General features: G+C 41.8%; 1 protein-coding gene across 1 annotated transcript in view; it reads left to right on the top strand.

Moving 5' to 3' along the window:
* CERS2 (ceramide synthase 2) overlaps positions 1-25800 on the top strand; it is a 53049-nt gene extending 27249 nt beyond the window's left edge. The window contains exons 3-11 of the mRNA XM_088453773.1: positions 5808-5925; positions 7763-7881; positions 10725-10782; positions 13307-13357; positions 15169-15261; positions 16194-16322; positions 18614-18720; positions 20851-21004; positions 22973-25800. Coding sequence (XP_088309899.1) covers positions 5808-5925; positions 7763-7881; positions 10725-10782; positions 13307-13357; positions 15169-15261; positions 16194-16322; positions 18614-18720; positions 20851-21004; positions 22973-23098 — 955 coding nt within the window. The 3' untranslated portion in view covers positions 23099-25800. The remainder of the gene's footprint in view (positions 1-5807; positions 5926-7762; positions 7882-10724; positions 10783-13306; positions 13358-15168; positions 15262-16193; positions 16323-18613; positions 18721-20850; positions 21005-22972) is intronic.
* The last annotated feature ends 472 nt before the right edge of the window (positions 25801-26272 follow it).

Genomic DNA, 26272 nt, shown 5'->3' with positions numbered 1-26272 from the left:
GGGGCAGATTTAAAATGTGCAGAGATATTTAGATTTGGGAGGAGTGTGTCCAAACTGACATCTAAATTGTAGAGTAATAATAAAGCTGTGCAGTATTTGTGGGCTACATGCAAAAGCAGCCAGTATTTACACTACATGCAAAAAAAATGTATGAATTTACACCCCTTGCATTGCAATATGGTTTGTTCAGGTTCACAGTTGAGAGCGATATCTCTCTCTATTCCCTACTCTGAATCAGGCCCACAGTGTACATTGAATCTGAATTACATAACTGACAGGTCCAAATGACTAATGTCACCAAATGTCCTCCTGACTAAAGCAGAAGTGCAATCTTCCCAATCGGTAGACCTAGGTCAGTCTGGATGATGTGTGTATTGATCATATGTCCAAGGTTTGGAGGGCCACATGCTGGTCAGATGTGGTAATGCATACACTGCTCTGGGTTTATAACTTGTGGTGTTTGATGTATTTAGTAGTTGGTCAGTCTAAGGGGCATATTCAATTAGGTGCGAAAAGTCAATTGCTGCTGGAAAGTATCACCGGTGACGTCATATCGCTAGGCGAAAACTTATCCCCGTATTCGATTCCAAAGACTTTTCACCGGCGCGGAAAGTCAATGCATTGGAATAGGCGAAAAAGATTCGCCTGTGAAAGCTGTCGAAAAAAAGGGCAGAATTGGGGTTTGGGGTGCAAACTTGAGGGAACCGCCCTGCACCCTTCAGACAGTCCCCCCAAAGGTAAACTGGGTCAAAAAAAGTAAAAAAAAATACTTAAGAACACCTCAAAAAAATGACTTTGAAAAAGGGGGCGAAAAAGTCCAAAGTTGGGGGACAAACTTGAAAACTAGTGAAATAGACACCAGGGGGTCCCCATGTATGCCCCAGGTGCTTGCGGCAGGTGGATTTTTAATTTTTTTTTCAAACTTCACTTTAGCAACTTTAAAATATGCTTGCACCCATTTTCGTGTACCCCAAATTTGCTGGCACTCCTTATTTTCTGCAAAAACAACTGCTAAATGTTATTCTTTACCACTTTTTCAAAGATGCTAATTAGCAGCTATTGAGATCATTTAAGTACCCCAAATACCTTCCGCAGGGCTATTCGGGGGTATCTATAGTGATCCCCAATGTCTATGCATCTTTTGGGGTCTGTCGGGCTGATTACCCCAAATCAATGTGTGTGTGTGTGTGTAAAAGACAATTGGTTGCAGCTATGCATGTAAGATCTCTCCATGGCCGTGTCGTCTTGTGTGCATGGTCCCATATTCTCCATTCACCCATCTCAAAAGACACAATTTATGCAGTTTGGCACATCAATAGTTCCGATATCTACCACTGTGTGGTCCCCTCTTGTTTGTCAGTATGTCCCGGACAATTAGTCCTGTTTATGTTTTTATATTAAATGAGCTGGTTGAATAGATGATTAGGGGTATACAGACATTATGTTGACAATATGTCGACACCACATTGTCGATGTTGACAAGTAACATGTCGACATTTGCATAAAGTTAACCTATTCACAGTGACAACATCTGAAAAGTCGAGATATGAAATGCCGTCATTCTCAGAATGGCGACAGCTAGGAAGGGGAGGGATTGGCACTAGGGGGGAGGGTTATAGGTTATCGATTACCGCTGGAACGACAGCAGGATCAGCCAGAAGGATTATAGGTTACAGACAATGCGGTGGATCCAGCGGTATTAGTCGCCGTCAGCTGATCGCCAGACTCCGAAGAGACCACTGGAGCCGCAGAACCAAGTAAGTCACAACTGGACCACCAGGAATCTCTTGTCAACATTTTATTTGTGTCGACATTTCATCAGTGCCGACCTGATGAATGTCTATGTGGTCAATGTCGATATTACGACCATGGGCCGTATTCCATTTGGAACGAAAAGTCTGTTTCGGCGAAACTTTTTCGCCGATGACGTCATTTTCGATGATTCCATTTATGCAAAAAGTTTGCGCACTGTAACCAGCGGAAAAGTTTCGCCTATGAATACCTGGTGGAGAAAGTGCAGAATCGTGGTTTTGGGATGCAAAATTGCGGCAAACCCCCTAAACCCTTTTTACACCCCCTTGACACTAATTGTATCAAAAAACGCTAAAAAAAACCCCTAAAGACACCCCAAAAAAGCACTTTGAAAAAATGTGGGTACAAACTAAGAAACTAGCGAAATAGCCTTTGGGGGGGTCTGGAAGTATGGGGGAGGTGTATTTTTGTTTGCATTTGCTTGCTGAAGGTGCGTTAGGTGCTATTTAATGCTTTATTTTAGCAACTTTAAAATATGCTTGCACCCATTTTCATGTACCCCAAATTTGATGTGAATACTTATTTCCCCCCCAAAAATGGCAAAATACTATTCTTCACCACTGTCGCCAAAGATGCTAAATAGCATCTATTGAGACCATGAGATCATTCAAAGACCCCAAATACCTTCAGCGGGGCTAATCAGGGGTACTGATAGTGAACTCCCATGTCAGAGCATCTTTTTGGGGGTGTCGGGCTGATTTTCCCCAAAAAACAACACAACTTTTCGCCTGTTTGCATTTCGCCGGGTCCTGTTTTCTCCGATTTGGAATTAAATACCCAGTGACGCACGCGATACTTTTTTGCTGGCAAAACCTGCGATGACGGCGAAAAGTCCGGCCCCTGACTTTTCGCTTCAATTTGAATACGGGCCCATGTCGACAAAATATACCAAACCCATAGTTCGGCATAATGATGCCTAAGTATTGATGGTCAACTCCACCCAGACTCCCCAAATGATTTCCCCAGTTGCCCTGACAGTTAGACGGAAGTCCGGCTCTTGCAGTGGGTGCTGCTGCAGTCAATGAGAGTCTATCTGACTCTCATTGGCTGCTGTTTAACACACGCATCGCCGCCAGCGCTGGCGGCGATGCGTGTGTTATGCACAGTCTGAGCCCGCCTCCTGGCGCTATTGGGCAAGCGCTCAGGGGGAGGGAACGGGCTCAGGTGTGCAGCACGGGACCGGCGCAGGGAAGCCTAGTGCCGGTCCTGTGTAAATGTGTAGCGTCGACCGCAATCACTGCGGTCGGCGCTACACTTGTGGCTAACTAGGGCAGGCCGGACCGTGGCCGCCGGTCCCACGGCGCCCAGGGCACGCACCCTGCCCGACCACCCCTAGTTACGCCACTGCCCCCCCTTCTATAAACCCACAGAAAAATTTACCCTATATCAAAGTGTCACTAAGGTTTTTAGCTGCTACTTTTTTGTAATTTAATTTTTTTTTAAAGTTTGGGTTTCATGCTCTTAAGCAGTTCAAGCTTTAAATAGGTTTTGCCTGACCTCTTGAATACATATCCAGGTAGGGAGCCAAACAATATGTGTGCACAATTTTTAACCACTGAATCTGTTTCCTGAAATATAATAGGGCAATTCATTTAAATAAAATATTTATCTTTCTGGCGTTTCTGAGGATGTAGATAAGGCACTTTATTTTGTTCTGTTTACTGAGGCGGTGACCTGTATAAAGGTTCCTTCTCTCCCAGATTTGCTGCGTGTAGCTGTTTGTTAGCAGAACCTATGACGTAACTTGACGTCCTGCTGTCTTTTTCGCTGCGGGCTGTACAGTTTATATCCTGCAGAACATCTAGCCGTGGTGTTCCACCTGCGCAGGAGCCCAGCCACTGGTCCTTTATGCAATGGCCGGGAATCGCAACGTGTTGCTCCTATCCATTAGCTGGTTCCTGCACGGCAATTGATACATGAACATGAAGCAGTGACCCCCTCCCTTGATGACAAGAACCTTTAATCTCTACAGCTATTGTTCAAATAATCTCTTGGAGTGTACAAAACAAAAAACACACCATTTATGTGTTAACTGTATCATTACTGGGTCTAGTGAGTATGTCGACAGTCAGTGTCGACACCAGAATGTCGACATGGATGTTTGTCGACATGGCAAGGGAGGCTCGCTGAAAATTGGATGTCGCTCCCAGCCATCCGCAAGAGTGGGCAAGTCTACCTGACTGGCAGCCACAGCTCAACCTGAGAACTGACATTTTCTGTGGTTGCTGTGACCAAACGTGCCATGTCGGATGGAACACTTGCAAAATGAGAAACCGTGATTTAGTTCAAATACCTGTTTGTAGTTTACCATGTTAGAATACAGCACAAGTTCAATAAGGGCACGGTTACATTCCATGTATGACCATAAAACTGTGGCTGATATGGTCATCTTAAATGAAATGGGCTTTTTTTCTCTCACATTATTGTTGAGTTAAGGCTTGTAGTAGAACAAAGGCAAAAATACATTGTGGGGGAGATGTTCTAAGCTCTGGAGAGTGATAAACCACCAGCCAATCAGCTCCCAACTGCCATCTCACAGGCTGTGTTTGAAAAATGACAGTTGGGAGCTGATTGGCTGGTGGTTTATCACTCTCCAGTTTATCCCTTTTCAGAGCTTAGTACATCTGGCCCTCTCCCTGTTATAGAGATTAGGGATTCTCTTACAAGAGCAACATTTGTTTTGTGTGCTGGAAATTTTATGAGCAATATTTTCTATGAAATGCTGCCACATGGATGAATGATTGCACACATTCCTGCAATAACCACAGCGTTAACCCTCAAGTTTCAGTGTACTACTGTGTATCCGAGGTTACAGAGGCAACAAAGTAGTCCTCTTCTCACGTCCTTTATTGTATAAATCTGAATATAGCTGTTAAAAATATTTTGGCCCTAAACATCCATGTGCAGCATAACCATGGAACAGCTTATTTGCCATTTCCTAGAATGTTCAGGAGACTCCTGAATTGGGCGGGAATCCGCCACCGAGAGAGCCAGCAATTCTACCAGAGAGCGTTTAGTCGCTACATGGTTGCTGGTCACATGACACAAACTTATCACGCCCTCCCAATCTGTTTACTGCACTATGTGCTGTTTGATTATGCGATCACCCTGAGCCCTCAATGCAATCGCATCATAAATCCTGAGATAAGATTAGATTATTTTTCTTGCCTATACTTTATTATAGGAGTTCCAGTCAGAATGACACTATGGATGTTATGTTGACACCCACTAATAACGACATAGTCAAAATGTCTACTTTACACTTTTTGGGTTAGGCTAAGATGAGGATAAACTAGGTTGACATTCTGGTGTCGACATGTTTAATTTTGACATCACGTTGACATTCTGAATGTCGTTTTTTTTTTTTTTTTTTTTAACCACACCCATATGTTAGAGAGCCGTGGGTGACATTTTGGTAAACTGGCACCTTTTGGTGTCTCCAGGCCCTGATTTACTGCACCATGATTCATACTAAACCGTGTAAGCTGGGGGAGAGGTTATTCCATGCGCCTAAAATAGAAAAAAAAAAAAAGAAATGTTATTGTCCGAACTGAAAAATTGGCAAATTGTTGGTGACCATGCATTATGTAATCCTGGCACTGATGTGGCATGATGGGTTAGTCATGGAGAACAGAAGTACTGCCAGCCTACAGTATGTGCTTGTTATTTTATTTTCCTTTTTGGTATATTTTATGCCTCATTACATATTTTAATCATGTGTAAATGGACCAAACACAACGAGGTCTGGAATGTAAATCAAGCCAGTTATTGGTTTAGGAATGTTGACTAAAGGACTACCTGAATTACACCAGCCTTTATATTTGGCCCAAGACATCTTTTTATATATAGCGCAAAACACGAGACTGAGGCTCTGATTTCAGTTTGTTTTTATATTTTTGTGCGTACTGGTGGCCCTGTAACATGCTCTGTAGGGTTGTACGTTCTGTGTTTCCGTTACTGTACCATCCTATATATCTAATGACTCTTCTATGCAGTTACGCAGCTACCCCACTTTCCCAGATCTTGGGCGTGAAGGACAAGGTGAAACTGCGGCCGGCTCATAATCCAGTTCTGGAGGCGTTCTATGCAAGCGTCTCTAAGCACCCCAAGCAGGTAAGAACTCAATGTATTAATACCATTTAGGGGATATTTATCAAACCTTCTGGAGAGGACACGTGGAAGTGTTACCCATTGCGACCAGTCAGCTTCGAGCTATCATTTATTTAATTCAGTATAAAATGTAAAAATGGCAGCTGTAACCTGATTGGTTTCTCTGGGCAGCACCTCCATATCCCCCTTTTGGTGAATGGGTATCGCTTCATTACCAGTGACTTTTATAATACATGACCTGTCTTCCTACCGTAAACGAATCTATACGTACTTGTCATTTAAAGACCGATGTACTGTTTTTGTTTTTCTCTGATCTAACCAGGCCAACATTATCCACCTGTCCGTCTTGGCAGGTAGCTAGGTGTGTTAGAACTAGAGATGAGCGGTTCAGTTTTACTTTGTTCTTTCTGCCAAATTAGCGTAAATTTGTTTTTTCTTCTTATTGGCTATCCAAAACATACGATAGCCAATAAGATTCGGTCCTCAGAAAACAAAACCAGATCCAGAGTTGAAAACACAAGAAGTTTGGTCATTACCTGAAGTGTCTACTGTCCCGTATAGGCAACTTTGACCTACTTTAGAAGTCTGTTGGTCACTGTCCAAAAACTGGTTAAATAATAGAGTTTTTACACTAATATACACTTTAGAAGAGTTTACCACCATTTGTCTGTTTTCATATTCACCGGAACTCTGGTGATACTTGAATAGAAAATATTCTCGAAATATTAATTTGTGTCAAGTACCGCTTAGTCAAGGACTGCTTACAGTTGTGGCAAAGTTACAGTTCAATCTCCATTAACCGATTCTGGAGAGAACTTCAGATTCTTCTGTAGAATTACTTATAGCCTTATACTATTATGTGGACCAAACTAGTGCAACCAGTTACCATACTGTACCTCTCTTACATCTCATGAACTTGGTACCTCCTCTTTGGCAGTAAATTATCCCATTACTTTGCTTATAGTTTTACCTGAACTGTTACAATATAACACTTTCCTGTTTTAGTGCCTGATTCATTACGGTTCGAAACTGCAACAGCGCAAGCCGATCGGCTGATGGTGCGTACTGCTCATGCATATGTATTGCAGCGTGAGTTGACATTGCGATCGCACTGTGATCACCTACGCAGATACAAAGCCATCGCAGATCAAGGGGTGGGACGTCAGCGTTTGGGGGGTGTTGACGGGGTGAGCGGTAGGAGAAACGCAGGCATGCCTGTCCGTTTGGACGCTGTTGCATGGTAATAATAACACAGCTTATTATTGCCGAGTGCTTTCCCCCTCTTTGGGACCAATCCACTATAGGCTTCATTAAATTGTGGTTAGCATATATCTCACTGGTGTAGATCTTCAATTAGCCTTCATTGTAAAATTTAGAAATGTAAACATCAGTCCTGGTTGACTTTTTTTAATACTCTGGAAAACTTTCTCTAATGTAATTGAAATATGATGCAAATATTCAAATACCCTTTGGGTGCTTTGGAGGAACCACTAAAAGCCACCACAATACTTTCACTCTCTCAAACTCTGGCTCAGGTCAAACTAATAATTTTGGGGTCAAACAAGAATATGAAAATACCCTATCGGTGCTACAGTCTCAGTATTTACTAAGCTTTTTCTCACCTTTATCTCCTTAGCTATAGAATTTCACCTGAAACTGTGGTATGGACAGGGTTTTGAGGAAGGACTGATCTCGTATTACTTTATAACTTTGTATTTGAAGATCTGATTTCATGATGCTAATAACAATGGTGTCATTGCTTTGTATTTGTACATTACTAAAGCCATGTAACCCTCTTTTGGAATGGAATTAAGATTAATCTTATTCTATTCTCTGGCAGAGTGACCTAGAGAACCTGTCGAAGGCAAGTAAATTTACTGTGCGCCAGGTAGAAAGATGGTTCCGACGGAGGAGAAACCAGGACAGGCCCAGTCTACAAAAGAAGTTCCGGGAAGCGAGGTATGAGAACTGCTATTAGGTCTGTTACTTTGAGTCATTCGAGGTCATGCTAAAAAAAAAAAAAAAAAATTGTTAATAATAAAGTAATTAAAAGTAATCAAAATATACTGCCATGTAATAAAGGTTAATCAAACCTAAAATAATCAGTAAGATTGTGACATGAACTCTAATGAACATATGAAGTAAATAATGGTTTAATCACCGCTGTGAGTTTTTACTTTTTATTTTTAATTACCATGTTTACAATTGGTTCCTACATAGTTGTTTTTTTTAGTATTGTAGATTTTCCAGAAGCATATATATTTTTCTGTACACAAACTACTGGAACAAATGATTTGTCTATTATAGATCACTAATCATCTAGGGGTCTATTTACTAAGCCTTGGATGGCGATAAAGTACCAGTCAATCAGCTCTTAACTGCCATGTCACAGGCTCGGTTTGAAAAATTTTAGGAGCTGGTTGGCTGGTACATTATCTCTGGCGACTTTATCCACTTTATCTCCAACCAGGGCTTAGTAAATAGACTCCATAATTCCTGTCAGGCAAAAGCAATTGTTCCTTGTAATGTTATCCCCATGGAAACCAGATGGTCTTTTTCCTTTTAAGCTTTTATTTGCCTCAGGTGTGCGGAATTGTTATACTATACCGTGTTTTAGCTGTTGTTGCTGAATTGTTTTGATGGCCTTATTTGTTTCTATTTAATGCACCTAATCTTGTTTGGCTTAGTACACTTGTTGATGTGTCGTCTCTCAGCAACCGCAAATAGCGTCTGGTAGAAATAACAATGAGGGGGGAATGTAATAGCCTGCAAGATACAGGCATCGGCGTGATCCTGGTGAGTGGTTTTGCCTTTGTAAATGATTGGCACTTTAAGAAAAACGAAATAGGCAGACTCGCAGGAATTGCGCCGATGCCTGCGTCTTGCAGGTTGCTACATTTCCCCCTGAAAGTCTTTCAGTTTGTGAGGGTCAGAGTTGATAGACCCCATAGTTTGCAAGTGATGCACACTATGTACTGAGCCTTAGTGCCGGATTCAATTAGACGCGAAAAGCCTTAATCCACAAAAAAGTTTCGCCTGTTGCCGCTTTTTGCATGTTTGAGTTTTATCTCCAAATTCAATTTTAGGACATTTTCGCGTACGTGGATACTCAATGTATTGTAACAGGCTGAAAAGTATCTCCAATGAGTGGCAGGTGGAAAATAGTGCAAAATCTCTAATTGGGGTGCAAATCACTGTCTATTGGCCCCAAAGTTTTTTTCTTCTTCTAACAACATTTAAAGTAATTGACGTTCTGTAGGTGGGGCTGCAGCGCAATCCAAAAATCAAATAGGGGAACCACACCAACTGCCATCCTAACTGGCAGTTGGTGTGGCTCCTCTATTTGAATTTTGGACTGCGCTGCTGACTAGGGTGGTGAACAGCTGGCCTTTACTTCGCACATGCATGATGGGAAACACTTTCAGCACTTGCTGTGGCTTCCTCATGTTTCTCAAGGTACGGTATGTCTGTGTCACATTTCACTAACTTACGTCAATTGCTTTAAAAGTTATAAGAAAAAAATTGGGGTCAATGGCAAGTGAAACACCATGTACTTAACATCTATAAGCTGACAATCAGTCTATGGGTACAGTAGTTACTGCATCTCATCATGTGACAGTGAGAGATTTAGTGGTCTATTTACTAAGCAGTGTTAGGAGACAGAGTGATAAGGTGCCAGCCAATCAGCTCCCAACTGTCATCTCACAGGCTGTGTTTTATCACTTTCTTATCACTTTTCACTCTGTCTCCTAACACTGCTTAGTAAATAGACCCCTTAATCACATGAGACAAATTTTGTGATCTGTAATTGCTAGAGGCGGGGTGTATGCATCTATTTTTGCTATTAAACTGCCAAAGGACAGCTCTTCCAAAAAGAGCTGTCCTTTGCATTGTCAGTAGCCATCACATCGCAATCACACAATGGTATACCCATCGATAGCTATGCTGTGAGCATGCACAGAAGTGGTCAGAGCTTGGCGCGAACGCACACTTACATTGAGCTGCGGACATTACTACCTGGGGTCCGCAGCTGAAAAAGAACAGCAAGGCATCGGAAAGCTGCATCTGATGGCTGGCATCCAATACATTACCCTATTGTACAGATACAGATGTCCTCATAAACTACAAGGAATGTAGTATTCATGTGGCCTCACAGGACTCCTTGACTCCTTCCTGTGTTTGACTGATTAAAGTTTTATTCGACTAGACCAGTGGTTCTGATTCCCAAACTCGGCCCTCAAAGCACCATCCATGCTTGAGCACAGGTGGCTTAATTAAGAAGTCAATTTGATTTAACCATCTGTGCTCAAGCATGGATATCCCTAAAACCTTGACTGTTAGGGTGCCTTGAGGACTGCGTTTGAGAACCACTGGACTAGACTATATATAATATAGTAAATACCACCTTTTAGTTCAACTACTATTAAAAACAACCTTACTATTTAGCATTTTTCACTTCTCTTTTAACATGCATTTAAATCTGCTTTAAGTAGTTAAAAAGAAACATTTGCCGTGAAAACCTATTTTCCAAAATGTTATTTTAAAAATTTATTCTTGCCTTTACCACAAAGTTTTTGGAAAAAAGATCTCCGGGAAATTTTAGGTGCCACTGTATAAAATGTGTTTTCCCAATATAATGTCCCTTTCACATACATTCATCAGTTCGGTTTTAGCAGCACAATGGAATAAATGCTCAATGTTCATTCCTGCTAAGCATACTAGCCAGGTTAGGTTGGCCGCTGTTCCGTCCCGCACTACTGCGCATTAATATGGTCACTCGGATGTCTGCCTTATTTTCACAGCTGGAGATTCACATTTTATCTTATTGCTTTCATTGCTGGCATGGCCGTCCTTGTAGATGTAAGTAGTGCTTTTCGTATCCTTCCACTCTCTGCTAATGCTGCCTTGACACAACTTTTAAGTCTAATGCCTCTGTTATCGTTCTCGGGGGTGTATAATATTCTAAAGGGTGGGTTTTTAGAAGTGGAGAACCAATCGGATTCTAGCTATTATCTTCTAGAAGGTGCTGGATGAATGTTAAGTAGAATCTGATTGGTTGCTATGGACAACATCTCCAATTATAAAAACCTGCACTTTAGTAAATATACTCCTTGGTATCTCATCAGTGTTTTATCACCAATCTTGTTTTATTTCATTTTTTTAGACTGTACTTTATTAGTTTGGTCAAATTAATGATAGGACTATTTTATGTGGTGAATCAAAAGTACACAGCACCTTACTATATATATATATATATATATGTGTGTATGTGTATATATATATATATATATATATATATATATATATATATATATATATACATACATACATACATTTGAGGTATAGTGAGTTTATACACTCTGATACAGAGAAAAGTTCTTGCCCCAAAGAGCTTACCGGCTTGTACCAGTGATCGTTTTGCAACAAAAGACGTCTGTGTTCTACCAGCAAGCTGGTTAGACTGACGCTACGCAGTTGTGAGTAGAGACCTAAATCATACAGCACCTGCTTTATAAGCGCTGCTTGTGTGATAGGGAAACCACATTTCTCATCAAAATGGAGCTGCAGAATATCCTCTCCTCCTTAGGAAAAACTTAAGATAAGTTTCATAGAATTTATATTTGCATGCAGTTTATTTTCAGTAACAAGGGGAAAGTATTATACTACTCAGACTTGTCAATATTGGGTGTAAGGTGTGTGGTGCACACATGCCACTGTGTCTGGGGAGGGGGCTCACCACACACAGTGTAGCCATGTTTAATACTCCCCTCTCTGGAGTCCCTCGACAGTACTGCATGAATCACTGGGAAAATGGAGCGGGCGCCATGTTCCCAGGGGGTAGCAGTCGGGAAGCCGACGGAGGTAATCCCGACCGCCGGCTTCCCGACTGTCTAATCACGGCAAGTGTCTGACAGGCGTCGAAATCCCGACGCCTGTCATTAGACCTACGCCGGGAGCCCGACTCCCGGCTTACCGATCGGAGGAAAGCCGGGCGCCTGGGAAGGAGGGTTAGGGTTAGGGCTCCCGGGGGGACTTAGGGTTAGGCACCCCCCCGGGAGGTTAGGGTTAGGCTAGGGGAAGGGGGGGCTATGGTTAGGCACCCCCCCAGGAGGGTCAGGTTTAGGCAGCGGGGAAGGGGGGTTTAGGTTTAGGCACTTGGGGGGAGGTTAGGGTTTGGCACCCCTAAGGGAGGGTTAGGGGGTAGAATAGGGTTAGCAAATACTTATCTTGGACGATCAGGATGTGCCAGTCTTCTCACCTGCATCGGTCACTAGAGAGGAGGGGGTCCACATGTAGACTGCATATGGGCCCCCTCTTCTCGAAGTATCCCCCTGGTCCAGCTGTCTGAATCGACCCACAGTAGTTCCCGGCTCTTCAGCCGTAAGGGTTCTTATTACTGTACGGCACGCTATGCTATGTCTTGACCTCAGTGACGTGAGGTGAGGTAAATGGCTGGGGAGGCACTGGCTAGTATTCAAGCCAGATTTACAGATACATATATGAACCCGAGGGCATTATACAAAGGTGCAGCAGTATATAGTGTTGGAAATTTGGTGTGTTTTGATCAAGGATGTGCGGAAAAGGTAGACAGGGGAGGCAGTGCCTCACCTGCCATACACTTTTTTACTCCAGAGTTTTGACTACAAAACTGATAAGAAAATAATTAAAGAAAATATTATAAATATCTTCTTTGTATTATTCTAATTATTTTTATAGTCAAAACTTAGGTATACTCCAAAGTATGACCAGAAAGGCTCTGCTAACCTGCCTCACCTGACCGCACATCACTGCTCCACCCTCTATTATGTACTGCGCCTACATTTATTGGGATATATCGCTATGGATACAGAAACATAGGATTTGTAACAATACCATTTTTCCAGATGATCTTTAAATAGGATATATACTAAAATAAAATGAACACTTGGCTAATTGGTGCCGATATATAGATTGGAAGCTGATTGTGTAGCTTTCATGCACATAACATAAGCACTGGAGACCCGGAAAGCCTGCAAACTGCATCTGCTGTGTAATATAATGAAATGACTATACTTTTTTCTTTTTCTTTTACCTACTGCTACTACTGTACAACCCTTTATTTTAATCTGCAGTACTAACACCACGTACCTTCTATAGCACGTTGTAAAATAAACCACACTAGGTACATGGTTTTCTAACATTGCATATAGGTGTAAGATTTAGATAACACTAATTTGCTACAGTTACCAGTATGCTACTGTATGCATGCATTGCCTCATTCCCATATATTAGAGGGAGGACTGAACCCTCCTCCCATAATGTTAGTAGTTATTCCTTTATACAATATTTTACAGGATATAGTCACTGATGAATGTCTCACTGGTTTCTCTCTTGCTGTTTGCAGAAGCCCTGGTTCTGGGATCTCAGTGAAGTGTATAAAGGTTTCCCCAAACAGGTAATTCCCGTAGAAACCCGGAATCAGATGACAAACCAGTCTCTTATCTGTGGCCAGGTCTGAAGTCGTTAGGCGCTGGGGCACGATGGCACTGATAATGTAGCCAGTCTGGCACTGGTGGAAACATGACAGAACAGCCAGTGGGAGGTGGTGGTTAGTAATATAGGGGTCTATTTACTAAGCTGTGTTAGGAGATAAAGTGAACGGAGATAAGTTACCAGCCAGTCAGCTCCTAACTGTCATTTTTTCAAACACCGCGTGTGAGATAGCAGTTAGGAGCTGATTGGCTGGTACCTTACCTCCGTCATATAATTGCATACTGTTATGCCAAATGATGATAGCACATATATTAATATAACTAAGTTGAGAGCCAGCTTACCTGGAGGTACCCCAGAGTCCTCCGATAGCACTACAGGAACCAGCACACCAAGTGGTGGTTAGCGCTGCCGTTTGCTTGTACAGTGAGTTAGAATAAAGCTGATGGGTCTATCTAATATATTACATTTATTTCATGCTAACTAAAGGTTTCTAAAAGGCTTGAGGCCTCATTTATCAACGAGTGATAAAACCTGTTGCATATGATAATGGCCAATCCGCTCCCAACTATCTGTTTGAAAAATGACACGAGCTGATTGGCTGGAGCACCGTTTCTCATACGCAACAAGTTTTTCACTCGTTGTGAATGATAAACCTCATTGATAAATAAGGTCCAAAGCAATAAACACATAGTTAACAGAGAAAATAACTGCACAAGGTGATCCACTCTGCCTGTTAGCATGGGTACAGAATCGGTATGAAAAGCCGGCTGTCTGGATGCCTCCTGTCAAAATACAGACAGTGGCACCCCGATGGTTGGTATCCCGACAGGTGACGGGTAAGTATACTTACCCTAACCGTCCATTCTTGTAGCCTAACCCTCCACCCTTAGTGCCTAAACCTAACCCTCCACCCTTAGTGAATCCCCCCCCCCCTGCTAACCCTGCTGTCCTATCACTAAGGGTGCCCCGGACTTACCTCGTTCAGGCAGCCGTCCAGCTTGGGATTAAGATGGGCGTCTGTATTTCTACGCCTATCTTAAGTCCTGTGCTGCACTTTCAGCGTCTGGATTGAGACCGGCGGCATTGTGGCCGCCGGTCTCATAACTAAATCTCCATGGGTACATACATATAGGTCCATTTTATATTCATTTTATTGTTCAGAGGGGACGATTCAATTGTTTTCGCCAGTGGTTGGTAGTGCCGGGCGTCCAACGAAGCAATTCAATTGTTGCTCTGTTAGGGCGAATGCCGATGGCATTTCTGCTTGCCCACTCCTAAGGAGGTGAGCAGAAATATGTGACCGGTTTAGTCGTTTTACGCGGCTAAACCCAGTCTACTTATCTGCCAAGAGCGCGATGATTATTGCGCACCCAAAACAATTGCTGAATTGGGAAATGAAGATATTTTGTGTCTTTCAGAGACTATTTTCACACAGAAGTAAAGATGAATTAGTAGACGTAATTTATAATGTACAGTCAGGTCCAAAAAGATTTCTCACATGGGTTCGTCATTCAGGATATCAGACTGGTCCTCAGCGCTGCCCGCCTGCCCGCGCTCAGTTTTTCTGTTTGCCTCCGCTGTTAGTACGGTGTTAGTGGAAAACACTTTGCATGTGGGGAAAAGACAAAGCTGACAGGATTGAGGAGTGACTGTCATGTCTATATATTTGGATTCCATCTCCGTATAGTAGAATCTAGTAGTGTGACTAGCTGCCATAGTTTGTGCAGTGTTTGAGTTTACATTGTTCTAAGGTCTCCTCTTTCCCTCCACCAGAGTATGCTGCCATCCCAGTACTGGTATTACATGATCGAGTTGGGCTTCTACTGGTCTCTCCTCTTCAGAATCGCATTTGATGTTAAACGGAAGGTGATTACGCTACATTAAGGTTTTCTATTTACAACTACAAGAGGGACTTGGCAAAGGAAATTTGAACACACTGTGGGGCAGATGTACTAAGTTCTGGAAAGTGATGCATTTGAAAGTGATAAACTACCAGCCAATTAGCTACTAACTGTCATCTTACAGGCTGTGTTTGAAAAATGACAGTTAGGAGCTGATTGGTTGGTAGTTTATCACTCTCCAATTTATCACTTTCTAGAGCTTAGTACATCTGAGTGAGATGCCTTTAAGCCTTGGAGAGTGATAAACTACCAACCAATCAGCTCTGAACTGTCAGTTTACAGGCTGTGTTTGAAAAATGACGAGCTCATTGGTTGGTACTTTATATCTCTCTCCACTTTATTACACTACAAGGCTTAGTACATCTCCCCCGTTGACCCAGCATATGTTTATAGCTGCTAGACTACCAGACTTTGAGGAGAAATGAACACACGTTTCCTTATCCTCTCTAAAATAAGTCATACAGTACATATGTTTACATTTTTTATATTAAAGGACACATGCCACTTCATAAACCTCCTTTAAAACTGGTCTTTGACAGCTGTAGTGTTGCAGAACGTGTCCTGGGCTATTGCCTCTGTAGACCTCCCATGGTCAAATCATTAATTTCCTCATAGGGAATATTGGGGGGAAATATGTAAGCAGTAGTGCTAGCTGACAAGTAAAATGGCAAGTAAAGCCAGTAGCATGGCATGTGTGTAGCTTCTATTGGGTTGCTGAAGCGCATGATGACCATTCGTGGTGACCAGTCCACTCTTATGGTTGACGTTTTCACGTGACCATCCTCCCTCTGATTAGGAAGGGTGTAGCAGCTGGTGTTCATAAACCATTAGATAATATTTCTCTGTGTGATATTTTTATTGCATGTAAAGTATATTTACTCGGTCTTTCTTATCCAGGACTTTAAAGAGCAGGTCATCCACCATGTGGCCACTATTCTACTGATCAGCTTCTCATGGTGCGCAAACTACATACGTGTGGGTACATTGGTCATGGCCATTCATGACTCCTCTGACTTTTTCCTAGAGGTGAGACGTTCATCCCTTACTGGTTTTCCAGTTAAAGGGTAAATCTACTCAGAATTATTTTGCCTACTTTAAATCCTTTGGTCAGGTTCTACAACGTCCAGTAATAACTCTTCACACCTGAAAGAGAATTTCTGCCTGAAATCGTCAGATGAAACATCTGAAGCAATGTTGCTGTCATTTGACAGGCATGTTGTGAATAACTGATTTTCCTTTGCAACACCTATAACCATGGAAACGATTGATGCCCTTCACTGCTGGTTTCTTTGGTTACAAGTGGTGCTAATGTACAGCTGTGTTTCTGTCAAATTGTAGTAACTGTTTGTTTCTGTGATTTCACCAGGCGATTTCAGACTAAAGGCCCCTACACACTACACGATATTGCTAACGATTTATCCGATTCCGATGCATCGGAACAACAAATCCGTTCATATCGTGTAGTGCGCACTCCTGTAGGGTCATTAGCCACATCGCCCGATCTTTTGTACATGCAGTAAAATCAGATGAGACGGCTGACTATCCCATACAGAGTTATGTGGCGGGGGCCGGCATATCAGGAGGTTGGGCACTGGATTGTCCAGTGTGTACGGACCGCCCGATATGTTGGCTCTGGGGTCATGGGTCGCATCGCTGGGTAAACAGTCGATTAGTGTGTACCCAGCTTAAGTTTGCATTTGACTAGAAGGATATAGGTTGGTGCACTTGTTAACCAATTGATATAACTTAATCAAACAGGCTGCGCACACGGCAGATACAGAAAAGTGAGCATTAGTTTGAACAAGTGACCACAACTATATTAAAATTTATTTATTCAATATAAAATAAATATACATAAAAAATCGGTGGAGTAATCAGCATGGGCAAATAATAACGGTCTATTAATCAAAGACAGCAGCCTTAATGGAGGTGCAAGTTCATATGAAAGTAGATAAGGACACAATGGGATTGAATGCGGAACTCCTATGTAGTCCCTCTTCTAGAAGTGTCCACAATATAAAATAATCATATGACGTTCGTTGTATTGTGCACTCCCTGTGTATACACAAAAAGGTTACTCACTGTCCAATTGGCACAATCGTAGATTCACTGGGATGCAGGAAATAATGTAAGAAACATTCATCTGGGATAATTGGCGTGGTAAGCAGGCGGGGATGGATTACCAGGGGGGGGGGGCGACAGGGGCGATCGACCCTGGGCCCCCACACGTTAAGGGCTCCACACCTATTGGGGTTAAAGTGGACCGGAGGAGACGGAACCAGTTCCGCTTCCTCCGGCCAACCTAACCCTGGCGCCGAAGAGAGGCTTCATTTGCCAGACGCCCGCTGGTTACATTTGGGCACATGCAGGGGGCATTACTATTTGGGGCACAACTACAGGGATATTACTACTGGGAGCATTTATACAGGAGGCACTACTAATGGGAGCATTGCATAGGGGGCACTGCATAAGGGGTACTACCACTGTGGGCACTGACACTACTGGGGGCTCTGCATAAGGTCCGCATTGCTCATACCCCCAGTTTGTCACATTTAATAGGGGCCCCCACATGTTTGTTCCCCAGGGGCCCCCACAGACCTTAATCCGGCCCTGTAAGCTGGAATACTGTAGATAGCCTGATGGTAGCAGAGTAGCATGGAGTCCGTCCGCAGTTGCCGGTAATCATCGTATTAAGCCGTGACCAGCAATTAGTATTGCTGTATAAAAGTAGAGTTTCCAGCAGCAGAACTAAACTGTCCAGGTGCAACAATCAAGGACCTCGTCAAAAGTATTTGTGAAGTTGCAACTCCGTTTCTAGGCAGCGTTCTGTATAAAGCTGCACTAGTACTTAGCGCTCCATCTCCTGCTGGCTGTCTGTTAAGAGGTGCATCCAGTAGGCCAAATAAAATAGAGCGTATCTGTGTCCATGCAGTTTCCTTTCTATTCTTGACTCGTTTCTCCAGGTTAGAATGCTCCTGGTTTTCACCTTCTGATGAAACCAGGAGTGTTCTAACCCGGAGAAACGCGTCAATGAAAAGATGAACAGCGTTTCCTTGGCCCAATGAAAACATTCTTATGCTTCTGGAATTTTTATCCAGCCAAAACTTGTATCTAATACATTTTATATAATTTATTATTATTATAATTTATTAGCTACTTTTTTTGGAAAAAAGAAATGTGATTTTTACCAACACATTAGTCTCCCGTTTTATTTAAATAATCTCTTCATCTATAGAATGATTTATTTTTTTCTGCCTATGATAAATGCAAAAAGTGGCTGCATTCAGAAACCAATTGCCAACCTCTCTTCTTTACAGTCTGCAAAGATGTTCAACTACGCTGGCTGGAAGCAAACCTGCAACAACATATTTGTAGTTTTTGCCGTGGTCTTCATCATTAGCAGAATTATTATTTTTCCCTTCTGGTAAGTAGAGGTTTTGTAGGTTTCCATGTTGTTGCATAACAGATTGATGTGTGCGGATGTAAATTCTTTCCCATTGTTTTTTCATGTTGTTGCTTTTCCATGTGTTCGAGCCATTGATCATGTTTCTTTAAATACTCGCAGCCTTCAAAGAAACTATAGATAAACTGAAAAATAGTTCTCAACGGTCAGTAACTTTGGAATGACATGAAAGTTTAGTAAAAAAAAAATGATACTCAAGAAAACTTATTAAGAAATATCTCCCCACCTATTGTATGGAGGAAGGCTAGCGTCACTTAGGAGCGATTGAACCCAGCTTTCTGAACCAACTCCCTATCACCGTAACACATTCTAGTCAAAGACCTGCTCTTACTACACATTGTTTCGCGTGAAGATTTTGCATGAACTTACTCCTGGGGGTAAATTTACTAAAGTGAGAGTTTTTAGACGTGAGTTTAAAAAGTGATGTTGCCCATAGCAACCAATCAGATTTTACTTAACATTTAGCTAGCACCTTCTGGAAGATAATGGCTAGAATCGGATTGGTTGCTATGGGCAACATCACTTTTTAAACTCACTTCTAAAATCTCTCTTTAGTAAATGTACCCCTTGGAGTCATTCACAGTTATAGAACAATCCCATGTAGCACCACCACAAGTGGCCTCAGAAATCAGAGCTTTGTATTAACACTTGGGGGCTTAACCACTGCGGGAACTCCTGCGAGCTGGTATTGCCTCTTAAATGATTGCCACTTTAAAAACTGGACTGTGGTTAGAGAAGTCATTGGTAACCTTTTCTTACTCATGGCATGTACCGATTTTATTTTTGCTTCTTGGCATTAGACAAGCACTTGCCTGCAATCGTGTACATTGGGGTATACAGTCAGGATATCGACATTCAGGATGTTTACAGGTTCTGAATGTCGACAGAATGCCTACATGGACATAAGTTCGATAAAGAAAATGTAGACATTCACCAATGTTGACATGGTTAAAATGATAATTTCGACACCGATTGTCAACAGTACATTTTTGTGTTTGGTTTAGGCTAAAATATGCAAAAAACACTGCTTGCTTGTTGTTTTTAATGTCCATGTCGACATTCTGGATATCAACTTTTCATGCCACACCCATACGTGGTAGTATAGATTATTATTAACAACTTTGCTTATGAAAGCAAAAAAAAATAAATAGAACTTTGGGTGACACCGAAATCTCGAAAAACCATTCCCTGCCCTGTCCTTATAACATCCATGGCTTACATTTATCTGTTATGCATTGTTCCCCATTCCTTAGTGGCTTGGAACAAGTTCCTAGCAAATTGATAGGATAACGAAATGGTTGTGTTTAGGAGGCTGACTGATTTAATTTTGTTTATGGGCAGCAGTACTCTAAATCACCCTAAGGTGGTGCTGCTTGCTATCATCTTTACAAAACTTGTATTGTCACTGGTGCTGTAAAGCATACAGCTCCCCCTAGTGGCTACGTGGCGGTACTTCACCCTAAAAGGCACAGGATGGAGTTTTTTTGTTCGTTTTTTATTTGCACTTTATTAATCATAGCAAACTATTTTTGATTCCTCTTAAACTTTTTTTTTACCTTTTTGCTACTGTATTAACTTTATTTTAATAAATACACATGCCAACTTTTGTTAGTGGCTACTTTATATTGCATCTAAACAGTAGAATAATACCCATTGTAATGGATTGTACCATTTAGGAAATAGGGAATGCTATTCTTCTGAAAAGACTTACCATATTTATATATGTTACATCTATGTATGCTTTTATGTATTATTTAGCTTATCCTCATTTGCATTACCTATATGTTGTCCCAATTTGTGGCTAGCATCATACACTTTATAGATGGCTCCTCTCCTATCCTTCTATTCCACTCAACATTCCAATATCTGTACTGACTGAGTGTCCATCAGATGTACTTAACGTGTGTATCCAGCCCTGGTGTTGGATAAAGGGCCAGCACAAAGACTAATGATGGAATTTAAAGTAAAAAACACAAAGTAACCTATACACGTAAGGATTCACCTTTTATTTCCATTTAAAGTCACTTTCTACCTAGATATGTAAACACTAATTAACTTGAAACCAAAACTTCATTATCTTCTCATCTGCAGGATCCTGCACTGTAACTGGGTTTACCCAGTGCAAATCTATACAGCTTTCTTCGGTTACTATTTTTTCAACGTCCTGCTGTGGATACTGCAATGTCTGCACATGTTCTGGGCCTATCTCATACTTGGCATGGCCCACAAGTTCCTTACGGGCAAGGTAGGACAAATGAGTTGGGGTAGGGGGATATATTACTTGATTGTCTATTGCATTATACCGCTTTCAGACCAAAATACTGTGGATCCGCCCTTGGTTTTTTAACACTGTTTCAAGCCATGTTAAAGATGCTTACACCCCTTACACACCGCACCTTGGACCTGGGTTGTTGCCGGGTCGACCCCTTACACACAGGGCTCACCCGGGTTCAGTGTGAGAGTTACTAGAAGTGGACGTTGTGTTACAGGCTCACGAAGATGAGACCTGAACAGTGGGTGTCTCAGCGCTCCTGAACCCACAATGAGCTAACTTTACTATAACCTGGGTCGCGTTTTTTGCACCTCAGCCGAGCAGGATCGGAACTGGGATAGCCGAGATCCCTTGACCCTTAAGACAAAGTCAGGACCAGGGTTGACCCGCCAATATCTTGGTTTCGAGGCATGGTCTGAAAAGGGTATAATTGTCTTATTTACTAATCAAATTATTACAAATGCAATCTCTACATAGTAGGCTGACCACAGCATGCTCCGTAATACTGTTTAACTCAGGTAGCAAGAGTTGGATGAGTGTACAGACTCACTTATGACCTCACTGGGCCTTAATAAGGTGGAGGCAGAGTTATCGGTTTTAAAGCCATATCATTTTTGGGTTCCGCAGACTTTAGACCCTCATGATGTTGGTAGTTCAATGATAGACCAAAGCATAAATCTGAGATGTCGTCATAGTTGGCTAACATTCTTGGTGTAGTAGGGTAGGATAGTACCAAGCACTCAGCTGTGGGGATGCAGAGATAAGAGGCTTTTTTTAGGGTGCCTCTTACCGACTCATCAGTCACTGCAGGAGGTCCCAGAGCCAGTGGGACCTGCAATCCTTACTGGTAAGTCACATCCATGCGGGATGCTGCTACTGCACCTACACAGACCCACCACCATCTGTTATACCCTGGTACCACACTGCCTGAGTGAGGGAGACATATATGATTCGTGGATCATACGGAAAGAGGTCCCCCTGCATTAGGGCTCACTTGCATCCCCAGAGTTGTCACGATAATAATGTTTCAAGGGAGATGTAGATACATGTAAGTACGGAAAGAGGCACTCTAAAGGAGCTCACTTACTTTCCTGACAACTACATTATTAAGGGGTATAGCATAAGTGTGAGGATGGAGTACTTATGGTATTAACAATAGTTGTCACACTACAAGTCTTAAGGGATACGTAATTGAGGCACCCTAAAGGAGTATCCTACCTCCCAGACAGCCACACATCACATCAGGGACAGACTGGGGCCCTGGCAGTCCACCCTGTGCGCGCGTCTTAGGCGTGGGCACTTGCACAGGGGGCATGGTTAAGTTTCAAGGGGGCGTGCTCCAAGTCACGGGAGCCTGGCCTCGCGGTACGCCCCTGTCTCTTCCCAGTCAAGTAGAGCGCACCAGCCCATTACTGCCGCCACACCTTCCCTCCACCTGAGGTCACATCATGTATCCGGCGGCGTGGGGTGGAGGGCGGGGGAGCACTTCCGACCTCCTCGAGCCAGCCCTGAGGCCATCGGCCCTTTTGGCATTTGCTAGAAGTTCCAGGTGGCCAATCCAGCCCTGCCTCGCATCACTGTTTCCACCAAGTTTTATTTTTTTTGTAGACTCCTGTCATCATTTCACACACATCTGACATACCCACAACATTTGTAATTGTCCCTGATTTGGTCTGGTGGAAACAGACAACTGATATCTGCATCCCCACAGAGCTTGGTACTATCCTACCCTATTATACCAAGCTTTCACAAGATGGAACATCTTGAATACCCAACTACCCAGGCAGGTAAAACGGAGCGCTGATCACACTACCCACACATCTATCGTTCTTGATGATTAGAAAAAGTCTTGCTTGATTTTAATTTTTTTTTCTATTGTGTGTGTTTGTGTATGTGTTTGTTTTTTTTTTTTAATCTTTCACTATGTTCTAACTCCTCCAGCTGGAACAAGATGATAGAAGTGACCAAGATGAAACTGATCTTACAGATGAAGAGGAAACCACAAAGAATGGTTCGGTTTCCAATGGTCATTCACTACAGAACAATAACCACCACAAAGCAGAATGACCTCGGGTTAGAAACCTTACCGATTCACCCTGGGATTCTCTTCTGAGGAACTAACAATAACGAATGTCCTTCTCCCTGATTCACACTAATACGCCTTTCCATCATCTCAAGAAAATACACTAAATGACCTCTCAAAGACCAGTTCAGTTTACATTCCTCAAAGAGCCTTCAAAGGTGGATCAATGAAGCTTCTCCACGGGGACAATTTTAAACCTGTTGATTCATGTATGTTTAGGTTCTTTTTTTTCTTTTCTCTCTTGACCGTGAAAAAAAAACTCAATGTAGACCCCCACCCCAGCTAATGATCATTCCCTAAAGATGTCTGAAGCCCTCCTTTTTATTTCAGTTGACCCATAAGTCAACATTGTCTGCTGCTTGTAGGTTTGTTGGAGTGAAGGTCAATTGGACACCAAAGACCCTTTTCTGTGAAAAAACTGTCCAGGTTTACATTTTGAATACCAGCAATGTACATTCCAGAGATGACTTCTACTCACATTTTATTGTCTGTATCTAGACTGGAGAACTAGAGTCGTATGACCTGGATAGAGCTGTGAGGGTATATCATTGTGCCATTTTATTGCAAAGTTGCCCTGAGTTTTGATGCCCACCTCAGTTAAGAGATGGGTTGAACGACGGATCCTGGATATGTTTTTAAGAAAGCAGTATGTGTTAACGTTGCCTTTCCGCTCAAGCACCTACTGTAGAACTGGCAAGTAGGCATGCTGGACACGACCATAATGACATGATAATCAAAGTGTGCACTACACATTAAGCTTGTTAGTCCATCACCTGATGTTCGTTACTTGCTATTACTTTCTTTGATATCTCAATGATGATTTATTTACTAGTCATGTCCAAGTAGATCATTTAATAGCAAAAAAACGTATTTATTATGTAGCTATTGATTGATTTTTTTTTTTTGTTGTTGATTATCTATCATATCAAACCAGGCCAAACATTGCTCAAGTGAATTATGTCTAAATACAGCCTAACACTAAAATGGACCTGTTAAAAAGATGTTTTTATATATATATAGGGGTATAGAGTTCTGTTTTGTGTGTTTGTCCCCTCACAAAATCCATTTCCGAATTAGTTTTTTTTTTTTTTTAATTTTCCACCTATTGTCTGCACCTAGACGGCCATCTTGTGGACTTGTGGCCAATATTCATGAATGCTAATCATCTCTTTATAATAAACCAGTGCCATTCCTGGAGCCACTTTATTATGCCTCAAACCTCATAGAAGTCTTAGTCCTTAGTATATTGATTGGGTGTATTTCCATGAATATTGTTCTTCTGTTCATCCCAACACTAAACCATAGATCTGTGTCTTACCACTGCACAGCTCATTCTAATGGTTGAAAGATACTCAGTGTCCAGTCTAGTAACATTGGTACAAGTAGGCCAAACAAAAAAGCAAATATGACGACTGCATGCTACAAATTTGGATACTTAAAAGACCACTTAATATAAAATAGTTTGATTTATATAAAAGATTTGTTAATAACATTCATAACCATATAGCTCAGAGGTTCCCAAACTCTGTCCTCAAGGCACATTAATAGTCCAGGTTTTAAGGATATTCATGCTTGAGCACACGTGACTTAATTAGTACTTCAGTCAATGTGATTTAACATCTGTGCTCAACCATGAATATCCTTAAAACCTTGACCGATATCTTCAGGACAGAGTTTAAGTACAGTACCACTGATATAGCTTATCCAACCTGAAGAGATTTAATATGCAGTTACGATTGCAGAGGCAGAATTTCTGTTCAGTTATCACATTGAAGGATACTGTGTTTGGCCTCTGTACCACTCACGTAAAAATAAATGATGGGGGGTCTATGTACTAAGCCGTGGAGAGAGAAAGTACCAACCAATCAGCTCCTATTTTTCACTTCACAGGCTTTGAAAAGATGACAGGAGCTGATTGGTTGGTCATTTATCGCCGTCTCCAAGGCTTAGTACATAGACTTCTGAATCTGTCGTTCTCTCAAAATTTTACATATGGATCTGTGACTACTGTTAAAGTAGCTCTCTGTTGTGTAAGGTAAATTGTACTTTCCATTTAGTTGGCCCTTTAATAGCTAACTTATTCAGTGCCCCACATGAAATAAAGATTTGTTGAGCCTGTACACTGTTTATTTGATGATTGGTAATAGGTTTTGTTTTGTGCTTTGTGGTGCAGGAAGAGAGGCATTAGAGGAAAGGACACTTTGGGGAAATATGTTCTGATTTGGCAAACAATGCTGATTTTTACTGCGATTTTACCTTTTAATAAATTGCTGCTTTGGATCCTGCTGTAGAATCTGCACTTTTGCCAAATTGGAAATAATTCCATTTGCCCCTTTTGCCTTACTGGTAGTGTACACCATTCTGCCAAACTCCGATTTTTACGGTTTCTAAATCACAGGAATATATTAAATAACTTCTTGGCTATGTAGAATTCTGACTGAATGTTTGTTACAAATTCTAAATGTTAGCCCATGCAACAAAGTGACACTTGTATGTATAGAGTATTGACCATTCATTAGATCAATGTCAATCTGAGTTTATATAGATATATATTTGTAAACTAAATAAATAAAATTATGCTTTTCAAATGCCCGCTGCAAAATGCAGCCTTTGCCAATATTGCACTTTTCTATACTATTTTAAAGGTAAAGTATCAAATGTTGAAAATAAAATGTAATTAAATGTGTCTGTTTTATCTCCTTTTGACAGTCAAACCTACAGCTGTATTAGGTAGCTGCACTCACTCACTGCAGAGAGTTCACAAACCAAATGTCAGCTTTGTGAGACTCCAGTACTAAGGTGCAGGTGGTCATTTTGGCAAACGTGGTTTAGATCAGAAGTTTAGTAAATAGGAGAATGGTAAATTTGTTTATTTTTTTTTTTTTCTTTAATAATTTAGATCATAAATGCTTAACCTACTGCTTGTATGAGGCCTACAAAGTTGCAGATGACCCAGGACATAAATGTATCTTTGTATAACCAGCTCCTGGTTAGCATTGTCTGCCGGGATACATGTTGTGCTATGTATGCAGTGAACACTGCTGTGCTAGATGGGAGTTTTTCATATGAAACCTCCAGAGTCTGCATTTAGCTTGCAACACTGTGGTCTATTGACAGCCGCCCGGGGAAACCTAGGCTAGATATAGTGGCATATCTAT

The sequence above is a fragment of the Taudactylus pleione genome, unplaced genomic scaffold, assembly GCF_031769625.1.
Source record: "Taudactylus pleione unplaced genomic scaffold, aTauple2 ptg000587l, whole genome shotgun sequence".
NCBI lineage: Eukaryota > Metazoa > Chordata > Amphibia > Anura > Myobatrachidae > Taudactylus > Taudactylus pleione.
This window is presented reverse-complemented; position numbering and strand designations above follow the sequence as displayed.